This window comes from Malus domestica, chromosome 17 (assembly GCF_042453785.1).
Source record: "Malus domestica chromosome 17, GDT2T_hap1".
Taxonomy (NCBI): domain Eukaryota; kingdom Viridiplantae; phylum Streptophyta; class Magnoliopsida; order Rosales; family Rosaceae; genus Malus; species Malus domestica.
Window position 1 is genome coordinate 1,495,654 of NC_091677.1, and position 17,768 is coordinate 1,513,421.

General features: G+C 40.0%; 2 protein-coding genes across 3 annotated transcripts in view; both read right to left on the bottom strand.

Moving 5' to 3' along the window:
- Positions 1 to 205: 205 nt before the first annotated feature.
- LOC103432064 (disease resistance protein RPV1-like) overlaps positions 206 to 17,768 on the bottom strand; it is a 74,529-nt gene continuing 56,966 nt past the window's right edge. For both annotated transcript variants that reach the window (XM_070816809.1, XM_070816808.1), the window contains one exon: positions 206 to 1,004. In XM_070816809.1, the coding sequence (XP_070672910.1) occupies positions 471 to 1,004 (534 nt within the window). In that variant the 3' untranslated portion in view covers positions 206 to 470. The remainder of the gene's footprint in view (positions 1,005 to 17,768) is intronic.
- On the bottom strand, positions 2,874 to 4,121 carry LOC139193571 (disease resistance protein RUN1-like). Its single transcript, XM_070816827.1, has 2 exons — positions 3,478 to 4,121; positions 2,874 to 3,323 (listed from the first exon to the last, which is right to left on the bottom strand). Exons 1-2 carry the CDS (start codon positions 3,992 to 3,994, stop codon positions 3,271 to 3,273), a joined length of 570 nt encoding a protein of 189 aa, XP_070672928.1. The 5' UTR covers positions 3,995 to 4,121; the 3' UTR covers positions 2,874 to 3,270.

A 17,768-nucleotide genomic window follows, 5' to 3' on the forward strand; every position in this document is an offset into this window, starting at 1 on the left:
AAATTGACTAATCTTGTAATTTAATTGCAGGTCACGAATGAGTATTAAGTTTGGTGAGTTATGGGGAAGAAAAGAAAAACACAACAACAAAATGAATCAAATAAAATGAGGGCAACAAGGGGAGTGGACGAAAGGTGAAAGGGGAAATTAGTTTCTTTGAAATGAGGTGGGGGGAGACCGAGAGAGGGATAAACACGACACACACTTGCATGTAAATTTCTCTAATGTCATTAATGAATCAAATAAAAAATCATTAATTTATTTGATAAGAAAATAAGCTACTTATATGTTTAATTAAGAACTCGTTAGGCATTGCTTCGCCAAAAACGCTTCAGCTAAAAGTGATTTTATTATACCCACATTGAAACTCTTATTGAAAATTCAAGTGCTTTCTAAAAAAGACACTTTGGAATGCTTTCTTTCATTTCCCAATTGTTTCTTCTTCATCGTCAAAGCTTTCGATATTGAGATCAGATAACCTCAAATCTTTTGCAAGGTTGGACTTCATCAGATGAGTAATTGCTTAACTCTTTATCGTCGTCAGAGGCCTCCTCATCAGACTCATATGGTGCAGTCTGATAGTCCTCTTCCTCATCAGACTCATATGGTGCAGTCTGATAGTCCTCTTCCTCATCAGTATCTTCATCAGACTCATTAAAGTCTGCATGCACACGAACCTTGTCGCCACCTTTCAGATTGAGCTTCTTGTTTGTAAGATTTCCCAGCCAAAGATAACATTCATGGGAAGCAGTTACGGTGGTCTCCATTGGCCAAATGAGAAAACGAGTTCGCTGGGTACGATTAACAACATGAATGCATAGGGACCCAGTACAGTCTGAGCTGTCCGAAGAATAAATGATGCACACAACCAACCCTCCTATATAATCAAAAGTAGGCGGCACTTCAATTTCGACAGATTCATCCTCTCGCGCGACATAGGGTAACCGGCGAGGAATATCATTTACAGAGAGAGAAAGTCCACCAATTACATCCCCCTTCCATTTCTACAACACGAGGTGCAAAGTTAGTATAAGAAACAATACGAAAATCAGAGAGGGAGAGCGAAAGTTCCATACCAATAGGATGTTCTCCTTACAAGTAGCAGTGAGACTGGTGCACCCTTCCATATAAAGGGTATCCATGCCGCAGATGAAGTTATCCAGGTTTGCAATATCTTTGAGTTTGCGGCAGTCTTTCAGTTGCAATTCCTTCATTTTCGACATCTCTGGAAGGTCAGGCATAATTTCCAATTCAGTGCAGTAATTCGCTTCTAGTATAAACAAACTTGTCGGCAAATCTGGGATTGCCTGAAGGTTTGTGCAATGATTTAGATACAAAGATGAAAGCTGGGAAAGGCCACTGAGGATGGGTAGCCTATTAAAACCATTTCCATCTAGTGTTAAAATACTTAAAGAAGATAGACTCCGAAGGCTTTCAAGAATGGCATCATCCGTTATATTGCAGTCTTCAAGTTCTAAATACTGAAGCATCTTCAGTTGTGCAAATAAATGGTAACCCCCAGACACACCCTTACAGCCGTTGAGGCACAAATTCTCGAGATGTGGGAGTTTTGAAAAGTCTGGTAGTTGAGTCAGGTTACGGGAATGATTGAGAGTAAGAAACTTCAACTTCTTCGGCAACTGTTTGGCAAAAAGATAGAACAAAAATCATAATCCATAGTAGAGAGAGAGAGAGAGAGAGAGAGAGAGAGAGAGAGAGAGAGAGAGAGAGTGACTGTCGACTGATGTTGGTATCTACAAAACACAGACGAGGAAAGGATTAATAATTTGGTTGAGGTTACGACAATTATATGTATCGTACCAGGTCAGAATCCTCCCAAACTCGGACAAGCTTGCTGTAGCTCAAGTCAATAAGAACTAAGTTTCGTAAATCAAAATCTTCGGGTATGACCTCTAGAGGAAATCCATGCCAACACAAAGATCTTAACTCCTTGGAAAGATGACGGTAGCTTCCAGTGAGCTTTACATTTTTGAGTTGGAGAAATTTCAGATGCCGCATCTTCTTAAATGCTTCTGTGCGGAAGGGATGCTCATCAGAATTTTCAGGCAACTCTAAAGTTAGCCCTCTAATCGCTTCCGTTCCCTGTTAGGGGAAAACAAAAACAAATCTAATTCAAGCAGAGCCATGACTATCTATGAACGAACTACAAATGCAGTGCATACAATGCATTAGATGTGGGATATGCATATGCTTCTGTTTATTTACATACATTCAACATAACATTTTTTATTGGGATTTGGGAAAGCACTTACAGATTCGTCTCTTAACACGCTTGTTACGTCTTCATGATGCCACAATCGACTACGTTTTCCAGGTTCCATAGCACATTCTGCCCTCACAATTTCTCTTCCCATGTCTCGAATCAAATCATGCATCCTAATGAATCCTGAACCAAAATCTAGAAGACATCGATCTTGAATGGTTTTGATTTCTGATTCTACACAAAAGTGACTGCAACTATCCAATGTTGCCACGACTTCAGTTTCATCCCAGTTAATAAAGAAATGAGATATGTCAAGGAACACACCTTTCACATGATCATCACTTAGCCCATCATAGCTTAATCTAAGTGTTTCATGAATTTTTCCATGTGGAAGATTTCTCAATTTATCCAATGTACTTTTCCATATGCTTTTACTCTTTTCCGTAGCCAACAAACGGCCTACGACTTTAAGAGCTAGCGGCAATCCTCCACAATAATCAACAACATCTGTTGTGAGTTCAATATATTCTTTATCAGGGCAATGATTTCCAAACGCATGCCAACTAAGGAGCTCACGAGCTTCTTCATCCGTCAATGTTTGTGCCTTGTATTTTTTATCCACCTTCTGGATATTCAGCACTTGTTCATCTCTTGTTATTAAAATAATCCTACTTCCTGGACCAAACGAGTCATGTTCTATCGCCAATTCATCTAATTGGTCCGCATCATCTATATCATCAACTACGATGAGTACCTTCATGCTTCCAAGTCTTTTCTCAAAACATCTCGAAGAAGTTGTTCTTGCAGACTAACCATATTTTTCTTTTTCCTCCTCACCTCTTCAAGGTAACATTGACCACGGAAACTATGATGGTATGTGCTATAAATGGCTCTCGCTAGCGTTGTTTTACCTATGCCGCCCATACCCCAAATTCCAATTATTTGAACATCATGTGAACCTCCAACATCTAAGTATTTAGTACCGAATTCTTCCACGCGAAAAGCTATTCCAACTGAGTGCTTGGCTTCTTTTGAGTCGCTGGTTTTTAGTGGTCCGATGATGTCTCCAACAACTTTCTGGATAAATACTCCTTCACGCCTGCCAATTGGAAATCCAAATTATGCAAACAGATGACTAATCATGCAACAGCATGATTCATATGAACTAAATGCCTTATGCATCACGACTTGGCTAATTGTACAAGATGTTGCAAGCGATTAAATTTTAGAAAAGAGGAAATTTGACATGATACCTGTCCGCAGTGGTTTCAAGATTCCGGCCAACCAAATCTGCAGAAGCCTTAAGATCCTTTCTCCACTGCTCGACCTCATTTGGGTCTTCATCCCTTCATGCTTCTGAAATGCTTCCCCAAAACTACCACTCTGTTTCCTCACTTCAGAAGGGTCAACGTCGTAGAATATTGGATAGACTACTTTCCCCTCTTGATCTTCTCGGCACCTCATGATCATCGACAGCTCCCTCAGGCAATATCGGGACTCGGCGTAACGCTTTGAGAAGACGACGACCGCGATCCTCGACCCTTCGATTTCTTGGTCAAGTTCTCTCTGGATATTCTCCCCCTTTTTGAGCTCGTAGTCTATAAACGTGTTGATTCCGGCACTGCCTAACGCAATGGAGAGGTGGTCTATGAACCCAGTGCGTATGTCCTCGCCTCTAAAGCTCAGGAACACCTCGTACTTCCAGCGGTTTGAACGCCGAGAGGAAGACGAACCGGCGGCGGTTGCAAGGGCGCGGCTGCTGGTATTCATTGATTTCAAGCAAAGAAGTGACTCCTGATCGTTTCAGTCTAAAGAAAACAAGTCTTTTCCAAGATTCCCAGCGAAGAAAGAAGAGGGAGAGAAGATGCAAGATGCGGCTGAGTAAGAAAAGATAGGAGAGAGAAAAGAATATGCTAGGGTTTCTAGTAACAAGGCTTTTCTTAACATGGGCTTGATGTTTAGCTTTTAACATTTTTGGGTCTAGAAATTGGGCTTGAAATCGGGTAAAAAACTTAACAAAGTTAGAGTAACTTATTTTAACATTAACAAAACATAATAATAGTAATAAGCCGCATAACTTATTTTAGATGGAAAACTTAACAAAGTTAGAGTAATATGACAAATTAATAATTTCGAAATATTGATATGACAAAGCACTAAAAATTTTAATTCATATGACAAATTAAAAAAAATGTATAAATTCATATAACATTTCAAAAACTTTCCATACTGAATTTGCATGATTAGTAACAATTAGAGTTAATCACATACATCAAACAACCAGGGTTAATTATAGTTGAGAAAATGAGGGCAACAATGGGAGTGGACGAAGGGTGAAAGGGGAAATTAGTTTCTTTGAAATGGGGTGGGGGGAGACCGAGAGAGGAATAAACACGACACACATTTGCATGTGATAAGAAAATAAGCTACTTATATGTTTAATTAAGAACTCATACGTCATCGCTTCGCTAAAAACACAACGGCTAAAAGTGCTTTTATTATACCCACATTGAAACTCTTATTAAAAATTCAAGTACTTTTTAAAAAGACACTTTGGAATGCTTTCTTTCATTTCCCAATTGTTTCTTCTTCATCGTCAAAGCTTTCAATATTGAGATCAGATAACCTTAAATCTTTTGCAAGGTTGCACCTCATCAGATGAATAATCGCTTAACTTTGTATCGTCATCGGAGTCCTCCTCATCAGACTCATATGGTGTAGTATTCTAGTCGTCCTCCTCATCAGTATCTTCATTAAACTCGTATGGCACACTCTTATAGTCCACTTTTATCATATCTTCAAGTACATATTCCCATTCTATGATATCCACTCCTGTTTTCTTCACCTTAATTTGATGATCATCCTCTATTTCAATAAAGTCTGGACATGGCACATGTTTGTGGGTTTTACAATGATTGAATTGTATTTTAAATGTGAGCCAAAGTTTGGGGATCAATGCTCCAATTAGAACAAAGTCTAAGGACTAATTCAAACGTTAACAAAACATAATAATAGTAATATGTCATTTATGTGATATGCTAACATTAAAATCTGATCATAATGATTCACAAGTAACGAGTTTATAGTCACGTGACGTTTTAATATTGTATGTATAATTTGTTATGAGACGTCACACGAGAAAGGCCCATTCAGTATAAGAGCTTTGCAAAGGAAAAGGATCCTCGCCAGATCTTTTTTTTTTAGGATCCTAAAGATCCCGTGATTGTGATCGTTCATCGTACGGTGAGAAATCATTTCATAATTTAAAATTTAAAATTAAATATAATTAATACCTAAACGAAAACTGACCGTACGATATACAATGAACAATCACGATAGCATGATTATTAGGATTCCCAAAAAAAAAGATCCGGCTTTTGCAAAACCTTTATGGCTCGTTTACTAATCTGTAATCAAAACGGGTGGAATTGAGTTGAGGAGGAATTGAACTGAGGAGGAATTGGATTGATGAGGAATTAGAAACAGATTCCTATGAAAAGTGTTTACTAAACTGTCGGGAAACGGAGTAGGAATGATCTCAGTTCCATATAAATTGTTTACCAATTCACTTCTAAATCGGAATCGAAACCATTTGATTACTAAACTGCCATTGGTCTAAATGAGTGATTCTATGTGATAATTAATAAAATTTAATTTTCATAACAACATTAACCCATAAATAATTGAATTTTCTCTATGATCTTTATAAACTAAATTGTTAACCCTTTTTAAACCTAATTTTTATACCCACCCCCCCCCCATAACTTCCCAAGCAGCCCAATTTTTCGACCTTTTCAAACCTTCATGTCTTTTACTCTTCTCCCAGTATCATTCGTCAGTCCTCCCCAGCCGGCACCGCCATCGCCACCACCCTCTCCCTCCATCCCCTACATTTTATTTTCTGTGCATCCTTCATTATCATTTCTTGCAGCTCCGTCCGTTTCCCGCTCCTCCATCCCCACACGACCACGACGCCACAACTATAGATGAACCAACTTTACGACATCTGAAGACGGTTCAGAATGGTTGATTGGGGTGTAAATGCAGAGGGAGGTGAAAGGGAGGCAGACGGAGAGGTCTAGGCTTGTTGGTTTCACTGGCAGATTGGAGTTTTAGGAATTAGTTGGGGTTATAATAGGTAGAAAAGTTGTACTCTGGGTTCTGCTTGTCTCTCGGAATTCAAATGACACCTCCCACCTCCAGAATACAATTCTTCCAAAAACAGGAATCCAATTCCATTTTTCGTGTGGACCCCACTCATTTTGCTTCCTTCAAATTTTAGTAAACACAAGAATAACCGTAATCGGAGTTACACTCCGACTTTTGATTCCGATTACAGACACGTAAACACGCCATTAGCATAGAATGGAAAAATGACCAACCAATGTCGGAGATGATTTGTTGGAGACTATAAAATGGTTAAAGGTAGGAGGCTAGTGCATGCTACTGCTTTTTACAAAATGGGCGGTGGATAGAGAACAAGAGCCTAGGGATCCTAAGGAGCTTGATCACTGGTTTGATTGATGGCTGAGAATTAACATCTCTTTTTCTGTGACTTGAAGCACAATTAGGTTTGATATAAGTCAAACTCATATGGTAAAAGTATGATAGTCCTTCTCATTGGTATCATCAGATTCTATAATGCACCTTATTCACTCTGAACGAAAAAACTATAGGAAAATAAAAATTGGTAGAAAGTAAGAGAATTAGTGCATAGAGAGAATTAATGGAAAAAGCAAAGAGTGGTGTTTCCGGAAAATGATTATATGTTCTCTCTGTTCACATAGCTGTGAATTATACATTTTAAGTGATTCATGTATTTTCTGGATGATCTAAATTCATCGTACTCTTTTTATCTCCTCAAGCGAAACAAAACAAAGATAGACTCGTAATTCATAAAATTGGTATCTTAATTTGATAAAATGTGGAGCATTTGTCCTTTACATATTCATAACAAACGAAGCATGTAACATGTGTTTCACTTTCTTAATTTGATGGAAGACTAAAAAATTGCTTGAAAATTTTGAATTTTAACAATAAAAACAAGATAAAGGATAAAGTAAATAATACCATAATTAACCTTTTAATGTAAAAATATAACTATTTTCATTAAAGTCCCTTTATAAAATTGTGATACCATTTCTAAACATCTCGTCAAAGAGAGATAAAAACAAGCCACACAAGTGAAAAACACGAAGAAAACCGACTTGATTGGATTCGACACAGGCAACTTACAGCCACAAGTGTGACTACCGACGAAACTCGATCTGGTTTTATGAGATTGTGAGATTCTTTTGGGGTAACCAAGTGAGTCTTCTGCATGAAAATGAGGGAAGTCCTTGCTAATCTGCTTGCATCATGTAACAGCGCAAAATCAGTGGCGCAATTGCACTCTCAAACCCTCAAAGCCGGCCTTTCCCAGGACAGCTTCTTTACCACAAAACTCAATGCTCTGTACGCAAAATATGAGTCCCTCGGTCATGCCCGCAAGATGTTCGACGAAACGCTCCACAGAACTGTCTATCTCTGGAATGCCATGCTCAAGAGCTACTGTAGAGAGGACCGATGGGATGAGACCTTGTGTCTATTTCGTAGCATGATGTCTGAGTCAAGAGGTAATGATGAAAAGCCTGATAATTTCACCATTCCCATTGCTCTGAAGGCGTATGCGAGGTTAAGGGCGCTAGCGTGTGGAAAAATAATACATGGGTTTGTGAAGAAACATGAGAAGGTTGCATTGGATATGTTTGTAGGTTCTGCATTGATTGAATTGTATTCCAAATGCGGACAAATGGGCGAGGCTGTGAAAGTGTTTGACGAGTTTTTGCACCCGGATGTGTTTTTGTGGACTTCTATGGTTACTGGATATGAGCAGAATGGTGATCATTAAGAAGCATTGGAGTTGTTCTCCCGAATGGTGATGGTGGGGCGCATTAATCCTGACCGAGTGACGCTTGTTAGTGCTGTTTCGGCTTGTGCTCAGTTATCAAATTTTAGAATTGGAAGTTGTGTGCATGGTGTTTCTATTAGGAACGGGTTCAACTCTGATTTATCTTTAGGTAATGCATTGCTAAATTTCTATGCAAAGACGGGTTCTGTCAAAACTGCTGCTAAGTTGTTCATGAAGATGCCGGAAAAAGATGTGGTTTCTTGGAGCTCCATGATTGCGTGTTACACTCATAATGGGGATGTAATAGAAGCGTTAAATCTTTTCAATTAAATGCTTGATATGAGAACCGAACCTAATTCAGTGACTCTGGTTAGTGCATTGCAAGCATGGGTAGTGGCAGGTAATTTAAAAGAAGGTAAAAAGATCCACGAAATTGCTACTAGGAAGTGTTTCGAGTTAGATATCAAGGTAGCTACAACCCTGATTGATATGTACATGAAATGCTCTGCACCCGAAAAAGCAGGTGATCTCTTCAATAGAATGCCAGAGAAAGATGTGGTTTCGTGGGCTGCCTTGTTGAGCGGGTATGCTCATAACGGAATGGCATACAAGTCAATTGGGGTCTTTCGCGACATGCTATCAGACGAAACTAAGCCTGATGCCGTTGCTATGGTCAAGCTTCTTGCAGCTTGTTCGGAATTAGGGATTCTTCAACAAGCTCTCTGCCTCCATACTTATGTGATTAAACGTGCCTTCAAGAATAACATCTTTGTTGGAGCTTCACTCATAGAGTTATACTCGAAATGCGACAGCATAGACAATGCTATCTTATTATTTGAAGGGATAACAGACAAAGATGTCGTTATCTGGAGCGCGATGATTGCAGGTTATGGAGTTCATGGACAAGGAGAAGAAGCTTTAAAAGTATTTGATCGGATGGTGAAGCACTCAGATGTCAAGCCTAATGATGTAACATTTCTCTCGATTTTATCTGCATGTAGCCATTCGAGTTTGGTTGAAGAAGGCATCGAGATATTCAACACCATGTTGCCTGAATACCAACTTAAGCCCGGACCTGAGCACTACGGGATAATTGTTGATCTTCTTGGCCGGACAGGAGAGCTGGATAAGGCAATGGAAATCGTTGAGAGAATGCCCAATCCAGCTGCACCGCCGCATGTTTGGGGAGCCTTTCTTGGTGCATGCCGGATCCACAACAACACAAAGCTTGGAGAGGTTGCAACAAAGAGTCTTTTTCGGTTGGATCCTAATCATGCAGGGTATTACATCCTGCTCTCAAATATATATGCCATGGATAACAAATGGGAAGATGTGACAAATCTCAGAACTTTGATAAAGGAGAAGGGGTTAAAGAAGATGTCCGGGCAGAGCGTTGTCGAGGTGGGGAGTGACATCCGTAGTTTTGTTGCCGCAGATCAGATTATGGAGTGCTAGGAAAATTAGAGGTGAAAATGACATATGAAGGTTATGTTCCCAATGTCGATCTCCTGCTACACGACATGGCGGATGCTGTCTAGATTTGAAGTGTGGAGAAATTTCTTGTCAGGAAAGTTTCGACCCACATCAAAGGCGTAATGATATGGACAGACCCTACAACAACAACAACAACAACAACAAAGCCTTTTCCCACTAAGTGGGGTCGGCTATATGAATCCTAGAAGGCCATTGCGCTCGGTTTTGTGTCATGTCCTCCGTTAGATCCAAGTAATCAAGTCTTTTCTTAGGGTCTCTTCCAAAGTTTTCCTAGGTCTTCCTCTACCCCTTCGGCCCTGAACTTCTGTCCCGTAGTCACATTTTCGAACCGGAGCGTCAGTAGGCCTTCTTTGCACATGTCCAAACCACCGGAACCGATTTTCTCTCATATTTCCTTCAATTTTGGCTACTCCTACTTTACCTTGGATATCCTCATTCCCAATCTTATCCTTTCTCGTGTGCCCATACATCCCACGAAGCATCCTCATCTCCGCTACACCCATTTTGTGTACGTGTTGATGCTTCACCGCCCAACATTCTGTGCCATACAACATCGTTGGCCTTATTACCGTCCTATAAAATTTTCCCTTGAGCTTCAGTGGCCTACGACGATCACACAACACGCCGGATACACTCTTACACTTCATCCATCCAGCTTGTATTCTATGGTTGAGATCTCCATCTAATTCTCCGTTTTCTTGCAAGATAGATCCTAGGTAGCGAAAACGGTCACTTTTTGTGATCTTCGCTAGATTGCTCCGGTCATTAGTGTGGATAAGTATATAAATGGATAGAGATAGGAAAACAAACACAAGATGTACGTGGTTCACCCAGATTGGCTACGTCCACGGAATAGAGGAGTTCTCATTAATTGTGAAGGGTTTACACAGGTACATAGGTTCAAGCTCTCCTTTAGGGAGTACAAGTGAATGATTTAGTACAAATGACGTTAGGAAATATTGTGGGAGAATGATCTCGTAACCACGAAACTTCTAAGTACCGGAGTGTGGTATCGGCTTGACTTTCCTTATCTGTCTCATAGGTAGATGTGGAATCTTCTCTGGAAGTACTCTTCCTCCATCCAGGGGTGGTATCTGTAACTGGTGGAGATGCACAAGGTAATGTATCAATGTCACTTGAAGCTTACTTGTAGTTTCAAGCTTGGTCAAGCGCGATACAAACCATGTAGTAGGAGTCCCCCAAGTCGCCGAGCTAGGGGATCTGCTGAAAGAGGTAACAGACAAGGTAAGCAATCAGAGCTCCGGCTGATTGTTCACATTCTCCCTATCTTGCAGGCAGCATGAAGGATAAAGAGAAGAAAAATGAGAAGAGATGATATGGGATACTTTTGCTTTTGAAGAAGTAACTTTCCACAGGCTTATTCTTGAACTGGGCTGGAGGGTTTTCTGGTTTCCTTCAAAGTATAAGGCCGACTGAAGAATTTGAGGGTCAAAACAAGTCCATCAAATCTAGAGTACGTTCGACCCTGCTGATATGGGATACTTTTGCTTTTGACAGAGTAGTGGATGTATCGGCACGTGTGCTGTTACGCTTGTCTCCACATGCTTCCTTATATCCTTCTCACTTGCCCTATCTGTTCCTCAAGCAGATGCGGTATCTTCCCTGGAAGCATAAGATGTTGAAGATGAGTACTTGAGAGCAATGCCAGGGTAAGGGGTTCCAGGCAGTCAGTTCCTGGCTGGAAGCGCTTGATTCCAAGTGCTGACTGATTGCTCTCTTTCTCCTTGTCTTGCAGGTAAGAACAAGGCCAAAGGAAAAGACAGGGAAAAAGCATGATATGGGATACTCTTGCTTTTAACCCTGATGATATGAGATATTCTTGCTCTAGTATAGCTTGTTTACAGAGGTATTATCGGGGGGAAAGAAAGCTGAATATTTCGAAAGGCTTCGTTGGGAGTGCCCTCTCAGATAAGAGGAAGGGTTGAGCATTTTTGCAGGTCTGCCTGTCCATTGGGGATGAAGGTCGACATATATAGGAGTCTCCCTAACATCAAGTAATAATGCTATTCCTTTACCCTGCTTGGTCATAGCACGGTAGTGGGAGCTGCCAGCTTCACAAGTTTTAACTCTGTCAGAGCACTTTGAAAAAGTGGTATGTGATATCTGGAAAGCTGATGTTGCGTGTGAAGATTACAGACAAGCTTTATCCAAGGAGATCCGGCTCTTGAAGTTGGGAAAGTGGTGCCTCTTCAGTTTTCGAACAAGCAATCCTGTCGGGGATCTGGCTCTCGAGATTCGGAGAACGATGCCTCTTCGATTTTTGAGAAAGCAATCATGTTGGGGGTCTGGCTCTCGAGATTCGGAGAGCGGTGTCTTCGATTTTTGAGAAAGTAATCATGTTGGGAGTTGGGAGTGTTTTCTCGAATATGAGTAAAGGTTGGGCATGTTTGCTAGTCTACCTTGCCACGAAGCACAGAGGTTGACACACAGGGACTTTCCAATTATCCAGCAGTGGTACTGTTCCTTTACCCTCTCTTCGATTTTTGAGAAAGTAATCATGTTAGGAGTCTGGCTCTCGAGATTCGGAGGGCGGTGCCTCTTCGATTTTGGAGCAAGCAATCTTGTTGGGGGTGTTTTCTCGAATGTGAGTAAAGGTTGGGCATGTTTGCTAGTCTACCTTGCCACGAAGAACAGAGGTTGACACACATGGACTTTCAAATTATCCAGCAGTGGTACTGTTCCTTTACCCTCTCTTCGATTTTTGAGAAAGTAATCATGTTGGGAGTCTGGCTCTCGAGATTCGGAGGGCGATGCCTCTTCGATTTTGGGGCAAGCAATCTTGTTGGGAGTGTTTTCTCGAATGTGAGTAAAGGTTGGGCATGTTTGCTAGTCTACCTTGCCATGAAGCACAGAGGTTGACACACCAGGACTTTCCAATTATCCAGCAGTGGTACTGTTCCTTTACCCTTGTGGGTAATAATATGGTAGCTAAGCCTTCAAAATTTATGTGTCTAAACTTTGTTAGTGTTGTTTCTTTGCTATTCTTTTACCCTTCTTGGTTAGAGCGATGTAGTGAGAGTTGCAAGCTTCACGTGTCTCGACTTTGTCAGAGAACTTTGGCAAAGTTATATGTGGTACCCATGAGCTACTGTTGCGTGTGGGAAGTGGGTGATTGAACAGTACGATTCATGTGCTTTCTACTTCGCCAGAAATCTTCGACAGAATGCCCATAATTTCCGCAAAGCTGAGTGTGCGTGTGACAGGTGCTGACAAGGCTGGAAAAGTAGTCTCAACTTTGTCAGAGAACTTTGGCAAAGTTATATGTGGTACCCATGAGCTACTGTTGCGTGTGGGAAGTGAGTGATTGAACAGTACGATTCATGTGCTTTCTACTTCGCCAGAAATCTTCGACAGAATACCCATAATTTCTGCAAAGCTGAGTGTGCGTGTGACAGGTGCTGACAAGGCTGGAAAATTAGGTGCCTCTTCGATTTCTGAGATCGGCCCTCGTGGTCTCTGAGCAGCCCAGCTTTTGAGAAAGCAAACCTCTTCGATTTCTGAGATCGGCCCTCGTGGTCTCTGAGCAGCCCAGCTTTTGAGAAAGCAAACCTCTTCGATTTCTGAGATCGGCCTTCGTGGTCTTTGAGCAGCCCAGCTTTTGAGAAAGCAAACGCCTCTTCGATTTCTGAGATCGACCCTCGTGGTCTCTGAGCAGCCCAGCTTTTGAGAAAGCAAACGCCTTTTCGATTTCTGAAGCTTCGTCGAGTGCAGATTTTTATAGAGGCTGACATTAAGTTCCAAAGCACACTTGAATATCCACCAGTAGAAGCTCCATTCTTTCACTTCTAAGATCTTGATTTGTCCGACCTCTTCTCTCTTCTACACCTTTGAAAATGTCTAGCCCCTCCGACCGTCGTTTTGACTTGAACCTTGTTGAAGAGGCAGCCCCGCCTTCTCCAGACAACATATGGCGTCCATCCTTCGTCTCCCCTACTGGTCCTCTTACCGTTGGGGATTCCGTGATGAAGAATGATATGACCGCTGCGGTAGTGGCCAGGAACCTTCTCACTCCCAAAGATAACAGACTACTTTCCAAACGGTCTGATGAGTTGGCTGTTAAGGATTCTCTGGCTCTTAGTGTTCAGTGTGCAGGTTCTGTGTCTAATATGGCCCAACGCCTATTTGCTCGAACCCGCCAAGTTGAATCATTGGCGGCTGAAGTGATGAGTCTCAAACAGGAGATTAGAGGGCTCAAGCATGAGAATAAACAGTTGCACCGGCTCGCACATGACTATGCTACAAACATGAAGAGGAAGCTTGACCAGATGAAGGAATCTGATGGTCAGGTTTTACTTGATCATCAGAGATTTGTGGGTTTGTTCCAAAGGCATTTATTGCCTTCGTCTTCTGGGGCTGTACCGCGTAATGAAGCTCCAAATGATCAACCTCTGATGTTTCCTCCTTCTAGGGTTCTGTCCAGTACTGAGGCTCCGAATGATCCCCCTCCGGTGCCTTCTCTTTCTGGGGCTCTACCGACTGCCGAGACTTCTCCTAAGCAACCTTTATGAAGGCTCCCTCTTGTTTGTTTATTTTGACTCAAGTATATGTACATATTTGTAATTTATCGGGGATATCAATAAATAAGCTTTCCTTCATTTCAACGTATTGTGTTAAATCACCAAAGCCTTCTTCGCTAAGTTCTTTGAATTTTCTTTTGTTGAAGCTTGTATGTTGGAGCTTTGTGAGTGGAGCTTTGTGAGTGGAGCATGTAGGTTGAGGTAGTGTTCCCTTAATTTCCCGAGCGAGGACAACTTCTCGGTTGGAGACTTGGAAAATCCAAGTCACTGAGTGGGATCGGCTATATGAATCTTAGAACGCCATTGTGTTCTGTCATGTGTCATGTCCTCCGTTAGATCCAAGTACTCTAAGTCTTTTCTTAGGGTCTCTCTCAAAGTTTTCCTGGGTCTTCCTTTACCCCTTCGGCCCTGAACCTCTGTCCCATAGTCGCATCTTCTAATCGGAGCGTCAGTAGGCCTTCTTTGCACATGTCCAAACCACCGTAACCGATTTTCTCTCATCTTTCCTTCAATTTCGGCTACTCCTACTTTACCCCGGATATCCTCATTCCTAATCTTATCCTTTCTCGTGTGCCCACACATCCAACGAAGCATCCTCATCTCCGCTACACCCATTTTGTGTACGTGTTGATGCTTCACTGCCCAACATTCTGTGCCATACAGCATCGCCAGCCTTATTGCCGTCCTATAAAATTTTCCCTTGAGCTTCAGTGGCATACGGCGGTCACACAACACGCCGGATGCACTCTTCCACTTCATCCATCCAGCTTGTATTCAATTTCATGAAAATATGTAGCAGTTACTTGTATCAATGAGCAGTGGCTTCTTTTCCAGAAGCAAATAGAACTCCTTGATCACAGGCACCAAATTCCAAATGAGCAGGCTCTTCAACTTCAGCAAGCGTTGCCTAAGGTCTAATACCAATTGTTATGCGGAAGCACACCAACAGGTCCCACACACACAAGTCGGTATTGCCGATATTCCACCTACTTTATACACTAGAAAAAAAAATGGATATGGATTTTATCAAAGGCATCGGCAATATGTTTTGTGTGATCATTGGTTATAAAGCACCACATGGTCATCCTCAGTAGCTGATGTGGGACTCAACTTGGCTCAAATCTAAGCCACCGAACCCAACATTCATCAACCAAAAGGAAGATTGAGTTGAGAAAATTTGAAATGTTATACACACTTATACGCCATTTTTAGTTTGTCATACAACTAAAAATTTAAGTGATTTGTCATATCAAATTTCCAAATTCACTAATTTGTCATATCAAATTTCCAAATTCACTAATTTGTCATCTCAACATAACTTTGTTAAGTTATTCATACAAATAAGTTGCAATCTTTGAGAATTCAACATGGTCAATCATGTCGCTAATAAAAATATATTTGAAATGTCTGAAACCTTGAAATGTTGGAAATAATCTTGAAGTGAGGAGTTGAAATGTCCAAAATAACCTTAAAAACTAGTCATATGCAAGCCACATGACTTATTATAGATGGAAAACGTAACGGAGTCAAAGTAATATGACAAATTAATAATTTCAAAATATTGGCATGACAAAGCGCTTAAAATTTTAATTCATATGACAATTTTTTTTGAAAAAGTGTATAAGTTCATATAATATTTCAAAAAATTTCCATATTGAATTTGCAGGTTATGATTAGTAACAATTAGAGTTAATCACATACATCAAACAACTAGGGTTCATATAGGAGAGAAAATGAGGGCAACAACGGACTGGACGAAAGGTGACAGGGGAAATTAGTTTCTTTGAAATGGGGTGGGGGGGGGGGGAGACCGAGAGAGGGATAAACACGGCACACACTTGCATGGAAATTTCTCTAATGTCACTAATGAATCAAATAAAAAATCATTAATTTTTTTTATAAGAAAATAAGCTATTTATATGAAAAAAATCTTTTTTCAGCGTAATGAAATTTAGTTTTCAAATAAACAAAGTACATGAAGAGCTTTTATTGTTTTCGGGGTATCTTCTGCCAACTTTAACCGTACTTAACCCAAACTTTGGATCATATTTCACTTTACCCTTGCAACTTCAACTTGGCTTTAAGCACTAAAGAGTATCTTCAAAGTAAATGTTAAAATATTCATATAAGCTATAACGGTAATAAAATATCACACTAATATTCTTCAACCGAAATGCCAATTCCTATGTCGTGCTGACATGGATTGATAGCAAAGAGGTTGCTGTCAAATTTGACAACAGCTTCAAATATTTTTAATTAATTATTAAATGTCTTTTATTAAATTTTTATTAATTTAATCATTATTATAATTAATGTTGAATGTTGACCGTGTATGTGTTTAGATCCTGTCTCTCTCCTGTTGGTGCAATTTAATAATTAATTAAATGTCATTTATTAATTTTTTATTCATTTAACCATTTATGTTATAATAAATAAAATAATAATTTAATTTGACATATCAAGTGGAGGGTAAAACTTAAAAGATGTCAAAATACCACATAAACTATCAAATTCAAATTATGTGTTCAAAATTTGACATATTATTTGAAAATGATCTAAAGCCTTCATATCCATAACTTATTTATAAATATCTACCCATTCTTATCCTTTTGCATTTGAGGTTTTTAGAGCAAGATTTTCTAGATTTTAACTCAATTAGAGTTTTGGCTTGAATAAAAAAATCGTGAATATTGGTTTATGAACTTGTTATAATCTAGAGCAATAGTCATTTGACTAATTCCATTAAAATTTTTATTATTCAAAATAAAGAGTTCAAGGGGACCAAAAAAAGAAGAGAAAAATTATAAAAAAGTTAGCCAAAAGTAATAAATTCAGAATCAACACCCACGGATTTGCCAAAATTCAAAAACTATTTGCTACAATTTTCTTTATATTTATACATCTCTTCACTTGAAGATAGATATAAAAACAGTTTTCCGAAAAGAAAAAAAAAGAAAGAAAAAAGATAGAGATAAAAACACACCACACAAGTGAAAAAGCGAAGAAGAAAGACGACTTGATTGGATTTGACAGAGGCAACTTATAGCCACAACAAGTGTGACCACTAACGAAACTCGATCTCATAGACGATTTCAACGTTGATTTGCAACTAACAATCAACAAGTAGAAGAACTTGCTCAGAAAATATTGGACCAATAATAAAATTCTTTCTCATGATAAATATGTTTTGAATTTTACAAGACCAAATTGGATGCATAACTGACACACCTCGATCCAGAGGATCCAGGCGTGCTGGCCGTCACGTGAGCGTGACGTAACCATAAGTGCGAAACGAAAGCAAGACAATAACATTCATAAGAAGGAATCAAACCAACTCTAGTTGAACAACCTAATAGAATAACGGAATGAGTTATAAAGTAACCACATGAATTCAGAGCATAGGTTTAGGTGCAGTCAAGTAGGACTAAAACAAAAGTACATCACCCTCGGGTGAGTCCTACATGTCAAGTGTCTGTCAGAATGCCGGAAAAAGACTTGGAGAGCCACCAAACCACTAACTAGAACCTGGAGGGGCATAAAACAAAAGTGAGTGGGTCAGTAAAACCAAAGATTTTCCAAAACATTTCACTAAAAACATTTCTAACCCCTCACCGTAAAACCT

Coding starts and splice junctions, on each gene's coding strand:
- LOC139193571 (XM_070816827.1), bottom strand. CDS start 3,994: ATGAATACCAGCAGCCGCGCCCTTGCAACCGCCGCCGGTTCGTCTTCC. Junction 3,324..3,477: donor CTTGAAACCACTGCGGACAG/GTATCATGTCAA, acceptor TCCAATTGGCAG/GCGTGAAGGAGTATTTATCC.